Source organism: Trichomycterus rosablanca, chromosome 19, assembly GCF_030014385.1.
Source record: "Trichomycterus rosablanca isolate fTriRos1 chromosome 19, fTriRos1.hap1, whole genome shotgun sequence".
NCBI classification, from domain to species: Eukaryota; Metazoa; Chordata; class Actinopteri; order Siluriformes; family Trichomycteridae; genus Trichomycterus; species Trichomycterus rosablanca.
The window spans coordinates 8,323,373-8,343,500 of record NC_086006.1 but is presented as its reverse complement, the minus strand read 5'-3'; the positions used below and the strand labels follow the sequence as shown (position 1 = coordinate 8,343,500).

General features: G+C 40.1%; 1 protein-coding gene across 1 annotated transcript; it reads left to right on the top strand.

Annotated features, from left to right (window-relative positions):
- The first annotated feature begins 2,455 nt into the window (after positions 1–2,455).
- emc1 (ER membrane protein complex subunit 1) lies at positions 2,456–19,035 on the top strand. The gene is made up of 21 exons (XM_063016031.1): positions 2,456–2,466; positions 2,629–2,756; positions 3,225–3,290; positions 3,385–3,478; positions 3,564–3,692; positions 3,820–3,946; positions 4,615–4,770; positions 4,875–5,042; positions 5,921–5,992; positions 6,070–6,168; positions 6,551–6,647; positions 7,218–7,334; positions 9,069–9,268; positions 9,758–9,907; positions 10,291–10,452; positions 10,544–10,801; positions 11,799–11,972; positions 12,303–12,513; positions 13,405–13,489; positions 15,285–15,414; positions 17,351–19,035. The coding sequence occupies exons 1-21, from the start codon at positions 2,456–2,458 to the stop codon at positions 17,528–17,530; spliced, it is 2,814 nt and encodes a 937-aa protein (XP_062872101.1). The 3' UTR covers positions 17,531–19,035.
- The last annotated feature ends 1,093 nt before the right edge of the window (positions 19,036–20,128 follow it).

Below are 20,128 nucleotides of genomic sequence, written 5' to 3'. Positions count from 1 at the left end.
AACCTCACGTGATAATAGCAGATGAGGAACGAGAACCACACAGTCTTAGGTTTAAAAATATTACTTTAGAATTTTAAATGCTAAAGGATTTAGATTTTTATTTACCTAAATTATGGGGAATGGGGGGGGGGGGGGGGGGGTACAGCTGCAGACCTTTAGAGCAATTGTTCATAAACCTTTTGCATACAAGAACCTTCTTGTGCTAAAAATCTACTTATATGTATTACAATATGTTTATTAAAAAATAACAGTAGGTAATTTTAATTTCTAATTAGTTTTTTGTTTCTTATATATTCAAAGCAATGATGGTAATGGTAGCTCATTACATCCTTAGCAAAGTGCTTGCTGTGAACATAATTTACCTCTATAATTTAAAGAAATGCATCTGTCTTTCAGATTATTAAAATCCACTTTTTTTTTTCATTCATTCATTTATTTCAATTATGTTGGCCCTCTCGCAGCAGTTATTGAAGGGCCGTTCCAATTAACAGGATAAGAAAGTGTTCACTTCAGAGGGCCATTTGCCACTGTCACTTTTGAATGGAACAACTGATGTGAAACATTAAAATGAATGTTGCATTTATACTAATACATTGTTATTGTATTTAATGTTCAACAATCAATCAGTTTGGCACAACATTATAAACGTCTAAAACATGCAGTGTAAAAATATACAAGTGGCAAATTTGTTCCTAATTTAAATCTTACAGACAGTATTTTTGTTATTTTTATTTCCTTTTCTTGATGACCCCCTTCAGACTATGTACTATGTGAGAATAGGTGGTGATCTCAGAATATCACACACTATCTAGTGAATATTTAAAATGAACACAATGCACTGTAATAGTTCATTATCCAATTAATTTAGCCTAGCTGATACATAATACCTATACGTATTACACTAGACAGTGTGTAGGGGATAGGGAACACAAAGCAAATTGGAACACAGATAACTGATTCACCCGTTGTAGGGTCCTGGGAGGATTGTGGGAATTGAGCTTCTGCAGCAATGGCTTGGTTGTTAGCTCGGTTATCTGTTTCGTTATGTTTATTATGGTTTGCTGGAGCAGTGTTTGAAGACCAAGTAGGAAAATTTGATTGGTATGTACTCGTAGTTGTCTTGTACAAGTAATTGTTAATTTTGTGGATACTGTTTCTGTATTTGTAAAGACATTGCTGGTGTTTGTGAGAAGCTAAGTGCTAACTGCTATTTAGCTGATGAATGAGATTTTCTTTCACACCCATTTTCGTACAAACCCCGCCTTCTATCAAAAACGGTTCAACAGTACTGGAGCGCGATTTGATAGTTTTACTGTCAGTATGAATTACCGACCAATCCCAATGCAGGAGGCGGATATTTGTCGGAAACGGGTAGGAAATTAATTCTCATGTAAGGGCAACTGCCGGCTATAACGTAATATTGATCTTTTTATGTCAAAGTATGGCTGTTGCCACAGTCCCAAAGCTTAACACCAACACATTATTTGTGGTGCACTACAAAGTCAATATTTGTGGACACCTGGCTGACACCTGAACATCTTAGTGCAATACCCTGGGTAATAATGTGGAGTTGGTTCTCAGTTGCTACTATAACAGGTCACACTCAAAGAACATTTGCCAGATTTTGGAACATGACTGCAGAAATCCACTACCATTCACCAAGAATAGTAACAATTTGTCGGGTTAAATACTGATGGCTTATAAGACCTGGTTTTCACTTGGCATTTCAATTGATTTTATAAGCCAAGCTTTGTCCCTTGTGGCATTGTCATATAACAGTGAATCCCTTTTGTGATGCTTGTTGTTATAATTATTAACATTTCTATGATGTCATTGCAAAATTACTTTAATTTAGTAATTTGCTGAAAGGGTTGAGTCCAAACCATTATTCCTTAGTCACTCCAGGGACAGTGGTAGCCTAGTGGGTAGAGCTTTGAGCTAACACCCGAAAAGTTGGGAGTTTAAATCCCAGCTCTGCCATTCAGCCACTGTTGGACCCTTTCATTTCATTTTCAGCATTTAGCTTTTATCCAAAGCGACTTACAGTACACTCACTGTCTAAGCAATTGGGGGTTAAGGGCCTTGCTCAAGGGCCCAACAGTGGCAACCTGGCAGTGATGGGGCTTGACACAGTGACCTTTAGATTACTAGTCCAGTACCTTAACCGCTAGGCTTCAACTTGAGCAAGGCCCCTAACCCTCTCTGCTCCAGGGGTGCGCTCTGACCCCAGCTTCCAAACAAGCTGGGATATGCAAAAACAGAATTTCGTTGTATTGTACACCTGTATATGTACATATGACAAATAAAGGCATTCTATTCTATTATTCTATTAAAAGTTTCCTCTTTTGGAAAGTAAGATGTCCTTTGAGATCTCCCAAAGCCAGCAATATTTGTCAACTGCCAGGCAGTGAAATATCTAGCCTCCTGCATCAGGACTGAGCTAACAGTGGTAAACATGTTAAGCGTGTAAGTTATAACCCAAGTCTAAGGAAGCTTGGTTAAGCTCTTAGTATCTGCCTGAACAATATTCCATTATTTTTATGTTATTATGTTATTATTCAAATTAAAGCAAAACATAAAAGTTGAATTGATCTATACTCTAAATATTCTCTTTTTGTTTCATTTCAGGAGACAGCAATTTGTTGGTGAAGTGCGTTTTGCACTTTTTGATACTTATTCACAAGCATCTAAAAAGCTCCTGGTTGCGACTGATAAGAACATTTTTGCCTCTCTCAATTCTAGAACTGGAGAACTTTGTAAGTAGAACATTCAGTAAAGTATAGCAAGCAAAACAGGTTTTGCAAAAGTACTTTTATTTGTTATACCTAGAAGGGCATGCAATTAAAATCAGGGCCAAATTGTAGGACAACAGCTCGTCATGTGCGTACCTAGTGTGTGTGTGTGTGTTGTGGGTGGTGAATTTTTCGCTTAGTCAGATTTCAGCACCAAAATCTCTAATTAAAAATGGTCAAATTATGAAAGTTTTTGCATTTGTTTAAAGGCTAATCAAAATAACATTCAGTTCAATTAGGTTGCTCTACCGTTGGTGAAGTAAGAATAGCCAAGCCTAGTACATATGTAACAGTGTACCAGTTAATCAAATCAATTGTATATGTAATTTGTAATATGTCACATGATGTGAATTCTATTATGGCATGTAGGATGGTAGTGTTCTGTTAAACAAAAGCTAACTAGATCCTTTTTTATCATGCCTTTGATTGTAGTCTGGCGACATGTGGACAAGGTCGGACCCGAAGGACACATTGATACTCTTCTTTTGCATGGGCAAGGTAACTGAGCGTCAATTATGGATTTTGACCACATTTATTTATCATGGATTGATTTAAAATATCGTGTTTCCTGTCTCTATTTGCATCGCTCTAGATGCCATTGTTGTTGTGGGGAATGGGCGTATTCTTCGCTCCTGGGAGACAACTGTTGGTGGTCTGAATTGGGAGATGGTGCTCGATACGGGAAGGTAGTGTTCCACTGAGGTCTGAAATCATTGCAGTATTGTTCCATATAAGACCTATGATAACAGGTGCCATTATTTTGCTTTGTAGTTTCCAGTCCGCTGCTTTTGTTGGAGTGCAGAACCTGGTGAAGTATGTTGCGGTGCTTAAGAAATCGGCCGTCTCTCTGCATTATCTTTCCAACGGCCATCAGAAATGGGTGGAAAATCTCCCAGATAGGTGTGGATCTTTTTATTTACATTATTTTAATGATTTTATGCGAATGGAAACATGCACATGAATTTTTATGGTCAAGAATCTGAATTCTGGATCTGAAGTTACATCTCTTTTGCTTTACACCCTGCAGTGACACTGTTAACTATCAGACTGTGTATTCTGGAGGAAATGGACAGGTTTTTGTTCTTGGTGTGGTTCCCAACTCTCATATTGTTATTGTTGAGTACAACATTGAAGATGGAGAAATCATGAAGCAGGTAAAGCACACAGAGTATGAAAAAATAGTTATTAAATCTACTGTTTACCATTATAATGTAAGACATACATTTTATAGCAGCACTGTAGATATAGTATATGTTTTAAAATCAGCGTATTAGTTTGTTTTATGAAGACACCAGTTGGTTTTAAATGCTTAAAAGAAAATAATTTCCCTCGAGATAAAATAAGTATCTATCTATCTATCTGACTGTCTGTCTGTCTATCTACCGACCTACCTACCTACCTACTTTATCTGTCTATCTATCTATCTATCTATCTATCTATCTATCTATCTATCTATCTATCTATCTATCTACGTACCTACCTACTTGTCTGTTTATCTATCTATATGTCTGTCTGTCTATCTATCTATCTACCTATCTATCTATCTATCTATCTATCTATCTATCTATCTATCTATCTATCTATCTATCTATCTGTCTACCCACCTACATACCTACTTGTCTGTTTATCTACCTACCTATTTACTTATCTATCTGTCTGTCTATCTATCTGTTTGTCTACCTACCTATTAACTTTTCTGTCTGTCTGTCTATCTGTCTGTCTGTCTAATTTGGTTAATTAGTTGTAAACAGCTTGGCCAATTGTAAGACAAAATACATAAATATCACTGAATAAGCGAATACTCTTATCTTTTTGTTCTTAGAAATCAATCCCTGCACCATGGCTGACTAGCTTGCAGTCCAGTTGTGTGATTGTGGGTCCTGGTGTGCTGTTATGCGTCGACTCGACCACACAGTCCTTGTACACCCTACCACTGCAGTCTGCGGAACAGCCTGCGATGACCCAGATTCCGCTCCAGGTGCCAGTCTCTCCTCACTTGCCGGAGATGTGATCTCTGTTTTTATTACTGTATTGGCTTTCTGTTGCTGTGTGTAGATTAAAAGCCGATCTCTTTCCCTGCAGACTCTAGATCTGAAGGTAGCTTCAGGGTTTGAGCCACTTCTGATCTCCACTCAGCCCCATCCTGCCCGTCCCCCTCTGTCTGAATTCTTCCTTCAGCTTGGACCAGAGCATTACTCTCTGTTGCAGCTTAAGGATGGCATCGTGGCTTCTCTTAGAGACTTTAATCCGGTAAGCTGAATACGTTTTCATTATAGCTAAGGGGGGAACAATCATGAATGTAAGTTTTTGCCCTGTCTTATTGTATGGTTGCCGGGAAACAAACAATTATACAATCAATACGAAATACTTGTCTGTGTTTTGACCCCCTCTCCCCTCCTGCGTCCACAGAATTGGTTGGGAGTTTTCCAAACTCACTTACCTGAGTCGTGTTTTTAGCTGCTTTACACTTTGATATCTTGGACATTTTAACTATTCGATTGCTTACGTATAACATATGGAGAGTGATGATAAACTCCATGTGACCCGCCTTTCACTTACACAGGAGATCCCAGTGATGGCATATCACAGCGCCAGTGGGACGAGACCCTGTCCGACCTTCCGTCCCTCATACGCAGGCAATTGTGTTTGTGTGGATGCTCTGACAGTTTTGTTAGAATACAGGATACATGTCACATTGATTAAAGTGACAAGTAGCTAGTTGCAGGAGTTGTATAATGAACCAATACAAATGCACAGTAATTAAAATGAATCAAAATTCAGTACCATAGTGTGTACATAGATGTTCAGAGCATGAAATATAGACTCTACTTAGGTTGCAATAACATTTCTACGTCGAATGGAAAACACAATAGGTTATGTAGACCCTATGATTCAAATCCACCATCAAGCTCTGGGCTCCTTCTCCTAAGTTGCACAGTTTGATGGTGATGACCGATTTAATGTATAAATGTTTTATAAAGCAATGTATAAACCAAAACCTGGTAAGCTGGACACAAGAACTGTTTGTTTCGGTGCTTTGGACAGTTCTATTTGTCCACTCTGATAGTCTTGGAGGACAAAATAGTTACTCTTCATAGCTAATGTTTGCTGATGTCTTTTTTCCCCAGTCACACCTGGTTGCTTTTGCAACAGCTGGAGAGAAGACAGTTGCTGCTGTTATGTCACCAAAAAATGAAACTGTACGTATATAGTCAAGATGTACCTACATTTCTGTTACTGCTATATGTTTTTTTTAACAAATGTTGTATTTTTAAAGGCATGTAGCATCAACTTGTACAGTGCAGATACGGGAAGGAGGCTTCTTGATACCGCTGTCATCTATAACATGGATCCTAATGGAGGAAAGCCAACTAAGGTAATTAGTCGCTGCGTTAAGGCCTGGTCACACTTGGATTTGGATACAAAATGTAGTGGATATAGCTGATACACATACACATATGCGATGACATGATTTGCAGTTGGTTGCAGGGCTGAATTGGGGGTGGGGGTACAGGTAAACATTGCTCTGGATCATAACAGTGACTTTGGGAGGTAACGCAGATCGCCACCAAGCTCCCAATATATAAAGAATTGCATTTCCAAATTACAAGTTCGACATAGCTAAACGCTAATGTATTGCTTACTGAAACACAATGTTGGATGATTTCTTTCTGTCATTTTGACATGTTGCAAGCCGATGTAAACAGTTTTGCTATTAACTATAATAAACTCTTGATTCAGTACATTGTTCCTTTCAGTTGTATGTCCATGCCTTCTCCAAGAAAGACGATTCAGTGGGGTACAGGGTCATGGTGCAAACCGAAGACCTCGTCCTCACCTTCCTACAGCAACCAGGTATGTATCCTGAGTAACACAATAAATGTAGTTTATCCACATGGTGCTTATTTATACTTGTATCATGATTCTGGAAAATCCTGGTTTTTGATTGGCTAACAGGTGAGCTTCATTTTCTAATAGCATTGTGCTACACTACATGATCAAAATTATATTGATAGTTATTTAGTAAATGTGTTATTCTGTTTACAGTTCAAGTCAGATTTTACATACACTACTGGTTTATGTATTTCATATTTTCATGTATTTGTATTATTTTTGCATATTTTCCCCCTGTGCCTGTCCAAAGTTTTACCATATTGTGAAGAGATAACAACCTTGACATTAACTGTCTCAAAGTCAAAGTGAACTTTATTGTCATGCAGACTATACAGCTAGGAGTGCACAGCTGACCGAGATTGCGTTTCCCAAGCTCCAATGTGCAGAATATAAAACAAGATAGAAAAAGAGCATATACAAGACAAAATATACATTAAGTTTTAAAAAAGATATACATTCAGTAAAAAAATAAAAAATAAAAAAGCACTATTGCACATAAAATCTATATTGTTATGCAATTCTTTGCTGCAGGCAGGGTTTTGTGGACTCGGGAGGAGGCACTAGCTGATGTGGTGACTATGGAAATGGTGGACTTACCGCTTACTGGAACACAAGCTGAACTGGAGGGAGAGTTTGGCAAAAAAGCCGGTAATGTATAATATGAATCATTGAATCTTAATCTATGTGCTCTTCCTTTTCTCTTAATTTACCTTTTTTTATAGTTTTGCAGAGATGTATTAATTAAACTCACTATATTGCTGAAAGAATGTGGACACCTGACCATGAGCTTGTTGGACATACCATTCCAAATCTGTGGGCACTCATATGTCGTTGGTCCCTTTAAATTGGGGTTTCATTCTACTGGGAATGATTATCACTAGATTTTGGATTTTGTCTATATCAGTTTTTGTTCATTGAAATCAATTATGAAGCTGGATGAGAAGCCCTGACTGAAATTTAATAGAATAGACTAATAAATGCTTTTATTTGTCATATATACATATACAGACGTACAGTACAACGAAAATTCTTTCTTTGTATATCCCAGTTTGTTTGGATGCTGGGGTCAGAGTGCAGGGTCAGCCATTGTACAATTGCCTTGCTCAATGGCCCAACAGTGGCTGCATGGCAGGGCTGGGATTCAAACTCTCAACCTTTCAGTTGATAGCCCAAAGCTCTATCCACTAGGCTACCACTGTCTAGCATTAATAGGCTATTAGAGTGCCTGCACACACACTCAAATTTGGACCTTACTTACTATAACACCTGAGCTTAATAATTAGAAAGTGTCCACATGCTTTGTCTTGAATGCTTACGTTTCAGAATCTTTATAGTTGTGTTGGCTTTTACTAATGCTGCTTATGCTCACCGATGCGCTTCCTTCTTTTCATTGCACCCTGATTTTTTCTGGCAATGTCTCTGGATTTATTATTTTTCCTTTTACCTTTTCATTCTGCTGCGCTTGGATACAGCTATTCAAGGTAATTCTGATAATTTGCTTCTTCTCTGTTTATAACATTATATGCAATTTGTTTATTTGCTAAGTGTTGAACCAGTATTATGAAGTTATTTATGTTTAGTCCATTGTTTTTTTGTTTTATTTTAAATAATTAAATGCCTGACATGTATTACTTTAATTTACTCTGCATTGTTTATATAACCACATCCCCAGAGCATTTCAAAATACAAAAATGTCAGGTGTCGTGTCCGTTCAACCGTTTACACAGATGAGCATTTTTGTTATGTAATATTAATCATGAGCCACTGTGGCATAGTTTTAATGCCTAAAACCTTTAAAAATGCTACATACTGCAGAGTAGAGCAGCTTGTAATTCCTTTAATCACTGCAAAATGTCTTTCCTTAATGTCCTGAGCAAATCCAGACAGTATATGCCTTCTGTTAAGTTTAAGTTTCCTTAAGTATCTGGTGCAGCAACCACACTATCCATTTTACAAATATTTTTGTAAATATATGTTGGCATTTTTAGTCTAAAAAAAAAAAAAAAAGATCTTGCGAAATGGACTACCTCCTGCTGGCAAGGCAGGTAGTGTGGGTCCCTAGGACCTTGGTCTGGAACTCTCACTGGCTTTAAAAAATATGCCATGTTCTTTGTGTGTTAAAGCTTTCTTTCTGAGTCCGCCACTGTTTAGTAAATAGAAAGCTGGTTGGCTGTACATGTGCTGAATTTTAATTGAATTTGAACAAATAAGGATGGTGGTGGTACAAAAAAGTCTAAGGTGTATTTCCACTTTCATCTCAGTGTTTTCAGATAAGCTGGAATGATGATGCCTTTACTGAATGGGGATGAAGAAATTCCTTTATTATGTTCTTGTAGCACTGTATTTATTCATTTAGTTTTTTAATTGCTGTCTTCTATACAGATGGACTCTTGCCTATGGTTTTAAAGCGACTTTCGTCCCAGTTCATCCTTCTGCAGGCCTGGATCGGCCATCTCTGGAAACTTTTCTACGATGCCCGAAAGCCCCGCAGCCATGTGAAGAACGAAGTGTCTTTTGAGACCTTGTCTCGGGACGAGTTCAACCTGCAGAAAATGATGGTGATGGTGACCGCCTCAGGAAAGGTACGATCGTCAGCTTAGTCATTCATTCATTAAATAACATTATGAGGGTGGCACGGTAGCTTGATGGGTAGCACTGTTGCCTCATAGCAAAAAGGTCCTGGGTCTGTGCAGGCACCATTGACCAGCCGGTAGAAGTCATAATTGCAGCAGTTATGAGGAATTGTCTCTGCGATCCCACGGACAAGCCAAACATTGTTTGTTTAGACAGCCGGCCTGTCTGTAGGAAAGCTGAGATTATAGCTCTGATGAGCTAGCATGTTATACCGCACATGTGCGGAATCTGAACAAATAAGGAGGGTGGGGGTACAAAAAAGTCCAAGGTGCATTTGTATTTTCCTCTCAGTGTTTCCAGGTAAGCTGAAATGATTATGCTGTTACTGAGCCACACTGCTGTGCCACACAAGCTCCCAAAATTGTGTGTGTGTGTGTAAATTGTTGTTTCATTCATCATTGAACTGACATATTATTTGTGTATTTTTTTCCACCAAGCTATTTGGCATTGACAGCAAGTCTGGAACGATTTTGTGGAAGCAGTACCTGGAGAATATTAAGCCCAATTCTGTTTTCAAGCTCATGGTTCAGCGCACGACTGCTCATTTTCCTCATCCACCTCAGTGCACTTTACTCATCAAGGATAAGGTAAGAGAAGAGAATAGTGCTCCAACTACAAATAGAAAGCCACCCCTGGGGATTCAAACCCTGGATCCCAGCAGTAGCGGGCTAGTAACATTTACTGCTCCTATACCTGAGCGTCCACACTATCATCGTTAATAGAATATTTTATTTAAAATGAATGTTGTTTTCTTGTTTGGCAAAAAGCTTAAGTGCCCCCCGCCCAAGCAGTGCAAAACAGTACAGAGCAGTGAACTGAATATCATGTCAGGAAATTCTGGTTGCCACAATGGAATTTCAATGTTAAAACAATGTTTAATTAAATTAATGTTGCAATTATGACTGCACCATGTTATATTTGGTAGAGTGGTGGGGCCCAATGTGATATATTTTAATGTTTGTTCGTGTAGGACACAGGGCTGGGAAGTCTTTATGTCTTCAATCCCATCTTTGGCAAGAAAAGCCATATCGGTGTCCCAGCTCTTCCCAGACCAGTCCTTCAGTCCCTGCTGCTCCCTCTAATGGATCAGGACTATTCTAAAGTTCTCCTCCTGATAGATGATCAATACAAGGTAAGCCACACTGTGTCTACACCTAGTGTTTTCCTTTTTGATAAGTAAAAAACAGAGTTCTTTAATATTATCCTTTATGTCTCTCCTTTAGGTAACGGCTTTCCCGTCCACTAAGAACGTCCTGCAGCAACTGCAGGAGATGGCATCCTCCATTTTCTTTTATCTGGTGGACTCTAATCAGGGCAGACTGTCTGGTTTCCGCCTCCGGAAGGATCTGTCCACTGAGCTCATCTGGGAGATTATTATTCCCACTGAGGTGCAGAAGATAGTGGGGGTGAAAGGCAAGCGCGCTAACGAGCACGTTCACTCCCAGGGTCGAGTCATGGGGGATCGCAGTGTGCTTTATAAGGTAAGACCTTCAGCAGCTGTTGGAATTATAGTCACAATTTCCACTTTTTAGAACTGGGAGGCAAATTTGGCCAATTTGTTTTAACTGATTATCAACAAGTTTATAGCATCCTGTCAAAATGTAAAACGCATCACAGAGTGTCATATCAACAATGCTTTATTGATTAGGTTAATGTAAAACAGAAATAGGAAAATGAACACTGCAAGCAGAACCAGTTCAGTTCAGAATGTCTGTATTAAACAGTTTATCACCAGGACTGACTAATCATTCTAATCACAGAGTTTTGCCTTTTATACTTTGACATGATGCAAAATATCCATATCATTTTAGTATAAAAAAAGCAGGATCTGCATATTCAGAGTTTAACAGTCAGACCCCATACTGATGCTCTTTAGTTCATTGACGCTCAGATAACACGGCACTAAAAAGACATTATTGGCTATGTCTGGGCATGGGGAGTTGGGCGGGAGGGGTGGCTAAACCGCCAAGCCATTGAGAGGTGCACTTGTCAGTTCACGTTCAGTGCTGGTCATAAGCCCAAATAAAAATAAGGAGGGTTATGTTAGGATGTAGGCATCCGATGTAAAAACTGTGCTAAATTAGGTATGCAGACCAGAATTATCTGCTGTGGCGACCCCTAATACAGGAGCAACTGAAAAAATAGACATTTACATTTTCATTTTCAGCATTTAGCAGACGCTTTTATCCAAAGCGACTTACACAGTGAGCAATTGAGGGTTAAGGGCCTTGCTCAGGGACCCAACAGTGGCAACTTGGTGGTGGCGGGGCTTGAACCGGCAACCTTCTGTTTACTAGTCCAGTACCTTAACCACTGAGCTATCACTGGCCGACTTTAATTCATTATTAATAAGTGAAACAGCTGTCACGTATGCAGCACTGAGCATCAACAACGACAACCTTGTTGATTATCAGTTAACTGATTAGTATTTATCAATTTCTAATGGCTTTGGGATTTGACTTTTTCTTTTCTTTGTAGTACCTGAACCCCAACCTGCTTGCTGTAATAACTGAAAGCACAGACAGTAATCAGGATCGCAGCTTCATGGGCATTTTCCTGATCGATGGTGTAACTGGCCGTATTGTCCATGAGGCTGTTCAGAGGAAGGCCAGAGGACCCGTTCACTTTGTGCACTCTGAGAACTGGGTTGTGGTAAGTTGACATGCTTTCTTCTTATATAATAACTAGTCTGTAAGATTAGTGACTTGGGCTACTAATCATGTAGCTTTGCTAAGTAAGTTCAGCTGACCATCATTAGTCAGTGTGTCTAAAAACATCAGTGATGCACTAAAAACCACTAGTTTTATGTGGGGTTTGGAACATACCCATATGGTTGTTCTTGTATATTTCAAGCCGTGTTTATTTTTAAAATAAGAGACAGTTTGGCTGTTATGTCTTGTTTACTTGTGTTTTTGGTAACATTATGATTATTGTATGTGAATATGTTGACAGCTGAACTGATTAGAAATCATTTCTGTCTAGTATGCGTACTGGAACACTAAGTCTCGGAGGAACGAGTTCTCTGTGCTGGAGTTTTTTGAGGGAATGGAGCTGTATAACAGCACTGTGTTCAGCTCTTTGGATAGACCTCACCCACCTCAGGTGCTGCAGCAGTCCTACATCTTCCCCTCTCCTATTAGCACCCTGGAGGCCACACTCACCGAGAAGGGAATCACCAGTCGGCATTTACTTGGTGAGTTTTGAGCCTGTAGTTGCATTTAAAGCTATACTGGGTCGATACTTCAATTTACAGTGTCAAGGTAAACTTTGGCCAGATTGCAGTGATTCCATCTATATTTTTGCCACCACAGTCCCCCATTTTTTTGCAATTTAGTCATTTCCAATTCCCATGACAGTTCCCCGGTCGCTTACACTAACCCATGATGGCTGAGGAGGGCAGCAGACTAACATCTGGTCTCTCCGACATCTATATGGTCACCGGCTGCTACTTTAGACCAGCTAGCCGTAGATTCACATACAGAGAGTCACGCTATGCCCTATGTGAATCCTCCTCCACTCATGCTGGTGTATCGATCTGACTACGGATGTCGCTTTCGCAGATAAAATAAGGAGAACCCATACTCGACCTGCTCTTCCTCAAACATGGCCAGTTGTGTTAGCATATTATACCTCTGTACCACCTGAGCGTCAGTAAAGCCAGTAAAAAATTCTCATGTTGGGCATTATGCAATCAATCATCTATCAACATTTTTTCATGGGACATGGCCCAATTATGTTTGTAGACCATCCAACCAGACTAGTGGCACAACAGTATTTTGCAGGGTTTTTTGTTATAGTGAGTTACTCTTGGGGCATGTCTATGACGTGACTGACAGAAGGGGTTTAAACCATTCTTGCTCCACTGGATTTCTTAGGTGTTCTGTCCTAGCCATAAGACACGCTTGAAACGTCTTGCTTTTTTATATTTGCATTTTAATTGTTCCCCAGCTGCTGCCACAATTCGTAATACTCCATGCTAAAAAAACATTTACCAAAAATGCTACCCAGTGCAGCTTTGAACTACAGGGAAGCTGTAAAATCCTTTTCTGACACTAATGATGTATTGAAATCTGGTTTTGTTTAGTTGGACTCCCATCAGGAAACATCCTGTCTTTGCCAAAGATGTTTCTGGACCCACGGAGACCTGAAGTGGCCTCAGAACACACCCGGTGAGAAATCAGAATGACGACCATTGATCTTTCAGTGACCATTTGTACAGTTGTATGCAGTTGTACTGAGGAACTATGATCTTTGCTAGGCAGTTTTTAATTATTATTAATGTCAGTTACATACAGTGTATCACAAAAGTGAGTACACCCCTCACATTTCTGCAGATATTTAAGTATATCTTTTCATGGGACAACACTGACAAAATGACACTTTGACACAATGAAAAGTAGTCTGTGTGCAGCTTATATAACAGTGTAAATTTATTCTTCCCTCAAAATAACTCAATATACAGCCATTAATGTCTAAACCACTGGCAACAAAAGTGAGTACACCCCTTAGTGAAAGTTCCTGAAGTGTCAATATTTTGTGTGGCCACCATTATTTCCCAGAACTGCCTTAACTCTCCTGGGCATGGAGTTTACCAGAGCTTCACAGGTTGCCACTGGAATGCTTTTCCACTCCTCCATGACGACATCACGGAGCTGGCGGATATTCGAGACTTTGCGCTCCTCCACCTTCCGCTTGAGGATGCCCCAAAGATGTTCTATTGGGTTTAGGTCTGGAGACATGCTTGGCCAGTCCATCACCTTTACCCTCAGCCTCTTCAATAAAGCAGTGGTCGTCTTAGAGGTGTGTTTGGGGTCATTATCGTGCTGGAACACTGCCCTGCGACCCAGTTTCCGGAGGGAGGGGATCATGCTCTGCTTCAGTATTTCACAGTACATATTGGAGTTCATGTGTCCCTCAATGAAATGTAACTCCCCAACACCTGCTGCACTCATGCAGCCCCAGACCATGGCATTCCCACCACCATGCTTGACTGTAGGCATGACACACTTATCTTTGTACTCCTCACCTGATTGCCGCCACACATGCTTGAGACCATCTGAACCAAACAAATTAATCTTGGTCTCATCAGACCATAGGACATGGTTCCAGTAATCCATGTCCTTTGTTGACATGTCTTCAGCAAACTGTTTGCGGGCTTTCTTGTGTAGAGACTTCAGAAGAGGCTTCCTTCTGGGGTGACAGCCATGCAGACCAATTTGATGTAGTGTGCGGCGTATGGTCTGAGCACTGACAGGCTGACCCCCCACCTTTTCAATCTCTGCAGCAATGCTGACAGCACTCCTGCGCCTATCTTTCAAAGACAGCAGTTGGAGGTGACGCTGAGCACGTGCACTCAGCTTCTTTGGACGACCAACGTGAGGTCTGTTCTGAGTGGACCCTGCTCTTTTAAAACGCTGGATGATCTTGGCCACTGTGCTGCAGCTCAGTTTCAGGGTGTTGGCAATCTTATTGTAGCCTTGGCCATCTTCATGTAGCGCAACAATTCGTCTTTTAAGATCCTCAGAGAGTTCTTTGCCATGAGGTGCCATGTTGGAACTTTCAGTGACCAGTATGAGAGAGTGTGAGAGCTGTACTACTAAATTGAACACACCTGCTCCCTATGCACACCCGAGACCTAGTAACACTAGCGAGTCACATGACATTTTGGAGGGAAAATGACAAGCAGTGCTCAATTTGGACATTTAGGGGTGTAGTCTCTTAGGGGTGTACTCACTTTTGTTGCCGGTGGTTTAGACATTAATGGCTGTATATTGAGTTATTTTGAGGGAAGAATAAATTTACACTGTTATATAAGCTGCACACAGACTACTTTTCATTGTGTCAAAGTGTCATTTTGTCAGTGTTGTCCCATGAAAAGATATACTTAAATATCTGCAGAAATGTGAGGGGTGTACTCACTTTTGTGATACACTGTATATAATAACTGGATGTTTCTTTTTTCAGGGAGGAAAATCTTATACCATATTCTCCTGAAATGCCAATTCGCACTGAGTGGTTTATAAACTACAATCAGACTGTGTCTAGAGTAAAGGGTGTCTACACTGCCCCTTCTGGCCTGGAGTCCACATGTCTGGTGAGTATCTTGAGAGTATGCTATAGTACAGTATATGACAGATGCATATGGACAGTGTATACTCTTAAACCTTTAGTCATTACTGCCTCTTTGTGTGTGTTTGTGTTTTCTTATACTAAGCTTTAAGCTGTTTTGCAAAGAAACTGAATAACATAAAATATTTAGTTTGTTATTATTTTAAACATTAGTTACAATGAACAGTAGTAGAGATGCATGAGTACCGATACTGGTATCGGGTATTTGCCCGATACCGCGCTCATTAACTTGTACTCGTACTCGCAAATGAGGCTCCGATACTAAACATCCGATACCGTGTGACTAGTGCACGTTGCCGCGTTATGCTTAGTTCACACTACACGATTTCTGCCCTGATTTTCACTCGGCGACTGGTCGCCGTTAGATTTGCCGGCTCGGGAGCAACTCGGCGTTCGCTCGGCGATCAAAACTCGGCTCTCGATCACTAAGTGTGAACTATCCAACAACTCGATCCGACCGGCTCACCGAGCGCTCGAGTTTTCTAGCACGTCAGATATCTGATCTGAGGTGTGCGACTGGGAATGAGTGACATGTCGAACAGCCAATGAGAACGCAGGATACGGTGTGAGGGGAAACGCAGGAGAGGAGTGTAAACAGGTGGGACAGGGGGATAATATAGTTTATATCAGAATACATCAGCACACACACGTTTTACAGTATTTCTGACCTGATCGTTCTCTACAAAACATAACAACAAAACACCAACATTGCAAAAATATTTATTAACCTCCAACTCACTACAGAACAATCCATGCTATTCGTGTTGCCAAATCCACTCAGATTCATTTATTTTTCCTCCTTGATTTCATCACATCAGCGCACAAACACTTTGATCACTCGCTACTTGTTGACGTGCATTTTTGGACGTGGTATCATTAAACTTCTCGTCACTTCTCACGTGTGTTTTTGTTTAAAAAAAACAAACGGTATTCTAAATAAGTATTGGTATCGGTATCGGCAAGTACAAAAATACATGTACTTGTACTCGTACTCGGTTGGGAAAAAATGGTATCGATGCATCCCTAAACAGTAGTGTAATGCAAATCTTTTAATCTCAAACATTTAAGGCTGTTTTGTTTCCATCTGTGCTTAAAGCGAGATTTACCTCTGACTAGAAATAAAACGATTAATTAATCACAGCCTATGCACAGTAAAATTGTATACAATTATTAAATCTACATAGCTACGCAGGTGGCACGGTGGCTCACTGGGTAGCACTGTCGCTTCACAGCAAAAAGGTCCTGGGTTCGATTCACAGGTGGAGTGGTCCGGGTCTTTACTGTGTGGACTTTGCATGTTCTCCCCGTGTCTACATGGTTTTCGTTGGAAGCTCCTGTTTCCTCCTGTAGTCCAGACATGCAAGTCAGGTGAATTGGAGATACAAAATGGAACTTGAACTGATGAATATTGTGTAACCAGTAACTGCCTGTGTGTAACCAGAGTGTGTAAAACATGGTTAATTAGGTTAAAATCCTAATAAAATTAATAAAAGCTACGCAGAGGATTCAATGTTTTATAAATTAAGGTAATTGAAAAATCCCCTTTCCATATCAGGTTCTGGGTTATTCATAATAACTAATGGCATTATCCAGGTGGCACTATCTAATGTGCACCTGGTATTGTTTAATGTATGTAATTTAGGAATGTAATACATAATACATAATGATTTGCCAATATTGGCTGATACACAGGGTAATATGTAAAATAATGTATCTATACACTTATAAGTCAAGCAGTAGATTTAAAGTTCCTCACACATCCATTTACACACTGATCACATAGAGTAGAGATCTTAAGGCACATTTAGTATGGAAAGTGTCCTAAAGTGCTTCAATTCAGGTGCAAAAGTGTGTTATGTTTCCCAGATGTAAATGTACATCATCTATTTCCCCTCTTTCAGGTGGTTGCTTATGGCCTGGATATCTATCAGACCAGAGTCTACCCTTCCAAACAGTTTGATGTTCTTAAGGATGATTATGATTACGTGCTGATCAGCAGTGTACTTCTCGGTCTGTTCTTCGCTACCATGATCAGCAAGCGACTGGCAGAAGTGAAACTACTCAATCGTGCTTGGCGATAAAGCACAACTCTCTGACCTGACAGCTGCACCCTTCCTTTCTGCCATGTGATCGATACAGTAATTAAAGGTGTGGCAGAAGACGAGCTAATGCCAGTGAAAGACTGTAAGATCACCTACTGAATGTCTTGGAAGGCCAGCTGTTCTGGTTTGTGGCAGCTTGTTTTGTCAAGTTGGTATTTTGTTGTTGTTTTTTTTGTTTTGTTTTTTTGTAACTGAAGGCTTACAAGAATTAAAGCCGTGAACGTGTCCTGACTGACTGGAGTCCAGCACAATGTGTTGATTGTCTTGCTTTATTACACTTATCACAGTTGTATCTGTGTCTTTGAGTAGCAGAGTATTTTGGTCTCCAGTCTGTCAGGAATGGAATTTAACACCATTGGATTAATGTTTCTCCACTCTGGTTAATTAGATCATTCTTAACTTATTTATTATGACTTAAAAATCACGATTAGTTTTAGAAATAAGACTGAGGAAATTAATTTATTTTTTGTATATGCTAACACTGGTCATTTAAATGAAATAAGCCTGTTGAAATTATATCTAGGTTGGCTCTGTGTTTGTAAATTTGATAGTAATATCATCGTCTTTAATGCAAAATAAGATGCACCAAGTCTTTTAGTTACATTTCATTAATGGCACCCAAGAGTCTACCTTATGAACATGATGTTTGGATATTGGAAATTGTCTGACCCTGCGTAACAGAATATGGAACAATTTGTTAAATATGGGATTTCGGGCCGCTCACGTGGCGCAGCGGTAGAAACACACGCTTGAACCAGAGCTGGATCTCGAATACATCGTATCGAATCTCAGCTCTGCCTGCCGGCTAATGAACAACGATTGGCCTGTTGTTTAGATGCGTGGGACTAAGCCGGATGGGGTCTCTCTCTCATGACTCTACTGGCTGATTGATGGTGCCTGCTCAGAGATGAGAAAAGAGTGCTCTCAGGGTGTGTCTCTCCGTACACAACGCTGAGCTGCTCTGCACTCGTCAAAGTGTAGGTGATAAGATGCATACGGTATGCTGCCCACGTGTCGGAGGGGGCGTGGGTTAGCTTTGTTCTCCTCAATCAGAGCAGGGATCAGCATTGGTGGAGAGGAAGCATGATGCAATCGGGCAAGTGGACGTGCTAAAAGGGAGAAAATGCATAAAGAAAATATAAAAAAAATATATATGGGATTTTGGTGGAATTAATAAAGTCAAACAATTTGTTTAGTGTATAAATGAAGTGTGCTTTGTTCTGCCTCTCAAATCTCGGCATTTTGCATTTTAAATTGATTCAGGCATTAAAATGTAATATTTGTTTTGGGGAAATGTTGTTTTTAATGAATGATCTGTCTTGGCATGTATTTTATTTTTGAAACTTAAGTAACAGTTGTGCATCCACTAAACCCCAATCACCGTTTAAAATTATAATCAGAAGGAAATGCAAAGAAATGTGTTTAATGTGTCATTCAAAATCTGTTTATAATTGACTAATAATAAAAATGTGATATCTAGAAGATTTTACTTTGTGATTGTTTCTTTCATGGTTTAACGTATAGAAATAGTATATACAGTGTATCACAAAAGTGAGTACACCCCTCACATTTCTGCAGATATTTAAGTATATCTTTTCATGGGACAACACTGACAAAATGACACTTTGACACAATGAAAAGTAGTCTGTGTGCAGCTTATATAACAGTGTAAATTTATTCTTCCCTCAAAATAACTCAATATACAGCCATTAATGTCTAAACCACCGGCAACAAAAGTGAGTACACCCCTTAGTGAAAGTTCCTAAAGTGTCAATATTTTGTGTGGCCACCATTATTTCCCAGAACTGCCTTAACTCTCCTGGGCATGGAGTTTACCAGAGCTTCACAGGTTGCCACTGGAATGCTTTTCCACTCCTCCATGACGACATCACGGAGCTGGCGGATATTCGAGACTTTGCGCTCCTCCACCTTCCACTTGAGGATGCCCCAAAGATGTTCTATTGGGTTTAGGTCTGGAGACATGCTTGGCCAGTCCATCACCTTTACCCTCAGCCTCTTCAATAAAGCAGTGGTCGTCTTAGAGGTGTGTTTGGGGTCATTATCATGCTGGAACACTGCCCTGCGACCCAGTTTCCGGAGGGAGGGGATCATGCTCTGCTTCAGTATTTCACAGTACATATTGGAGTTCATGTGTCCCTCAATGAAATGTAACTCCCCAACACCTGCTGCACTCATGCAGTCCCAGACCATGGCATTCCCACCACCATGCTTGACTGTAGGCATGACACACTTATCTTTGTACTCCTCACCTGATTGCCGCCACACATGCTTGAGACCATCTGAACCAAACAAATTAATCTTGGTCTCATCAGACCATAGGACATGGTTCCAGTAATCCATGTCCTTTGTTGACATGTCTTCAGCAAAGTGTTTGCGGGCTTTCTTGAGTAGAGACTTCAGAAGAGGCTTCCTTCTGGGGTGACAGCCATGCAGACCAATTTGATGTAGTGTGCGGCGTATGGTCTGAGCACTGACAGGCTGACCCCCCACCTTTTCAATCTCTGCAGCAATGCTGACAGCACTCCTGCGCCTATCTTTCAAAGACAGCAGTTGGAT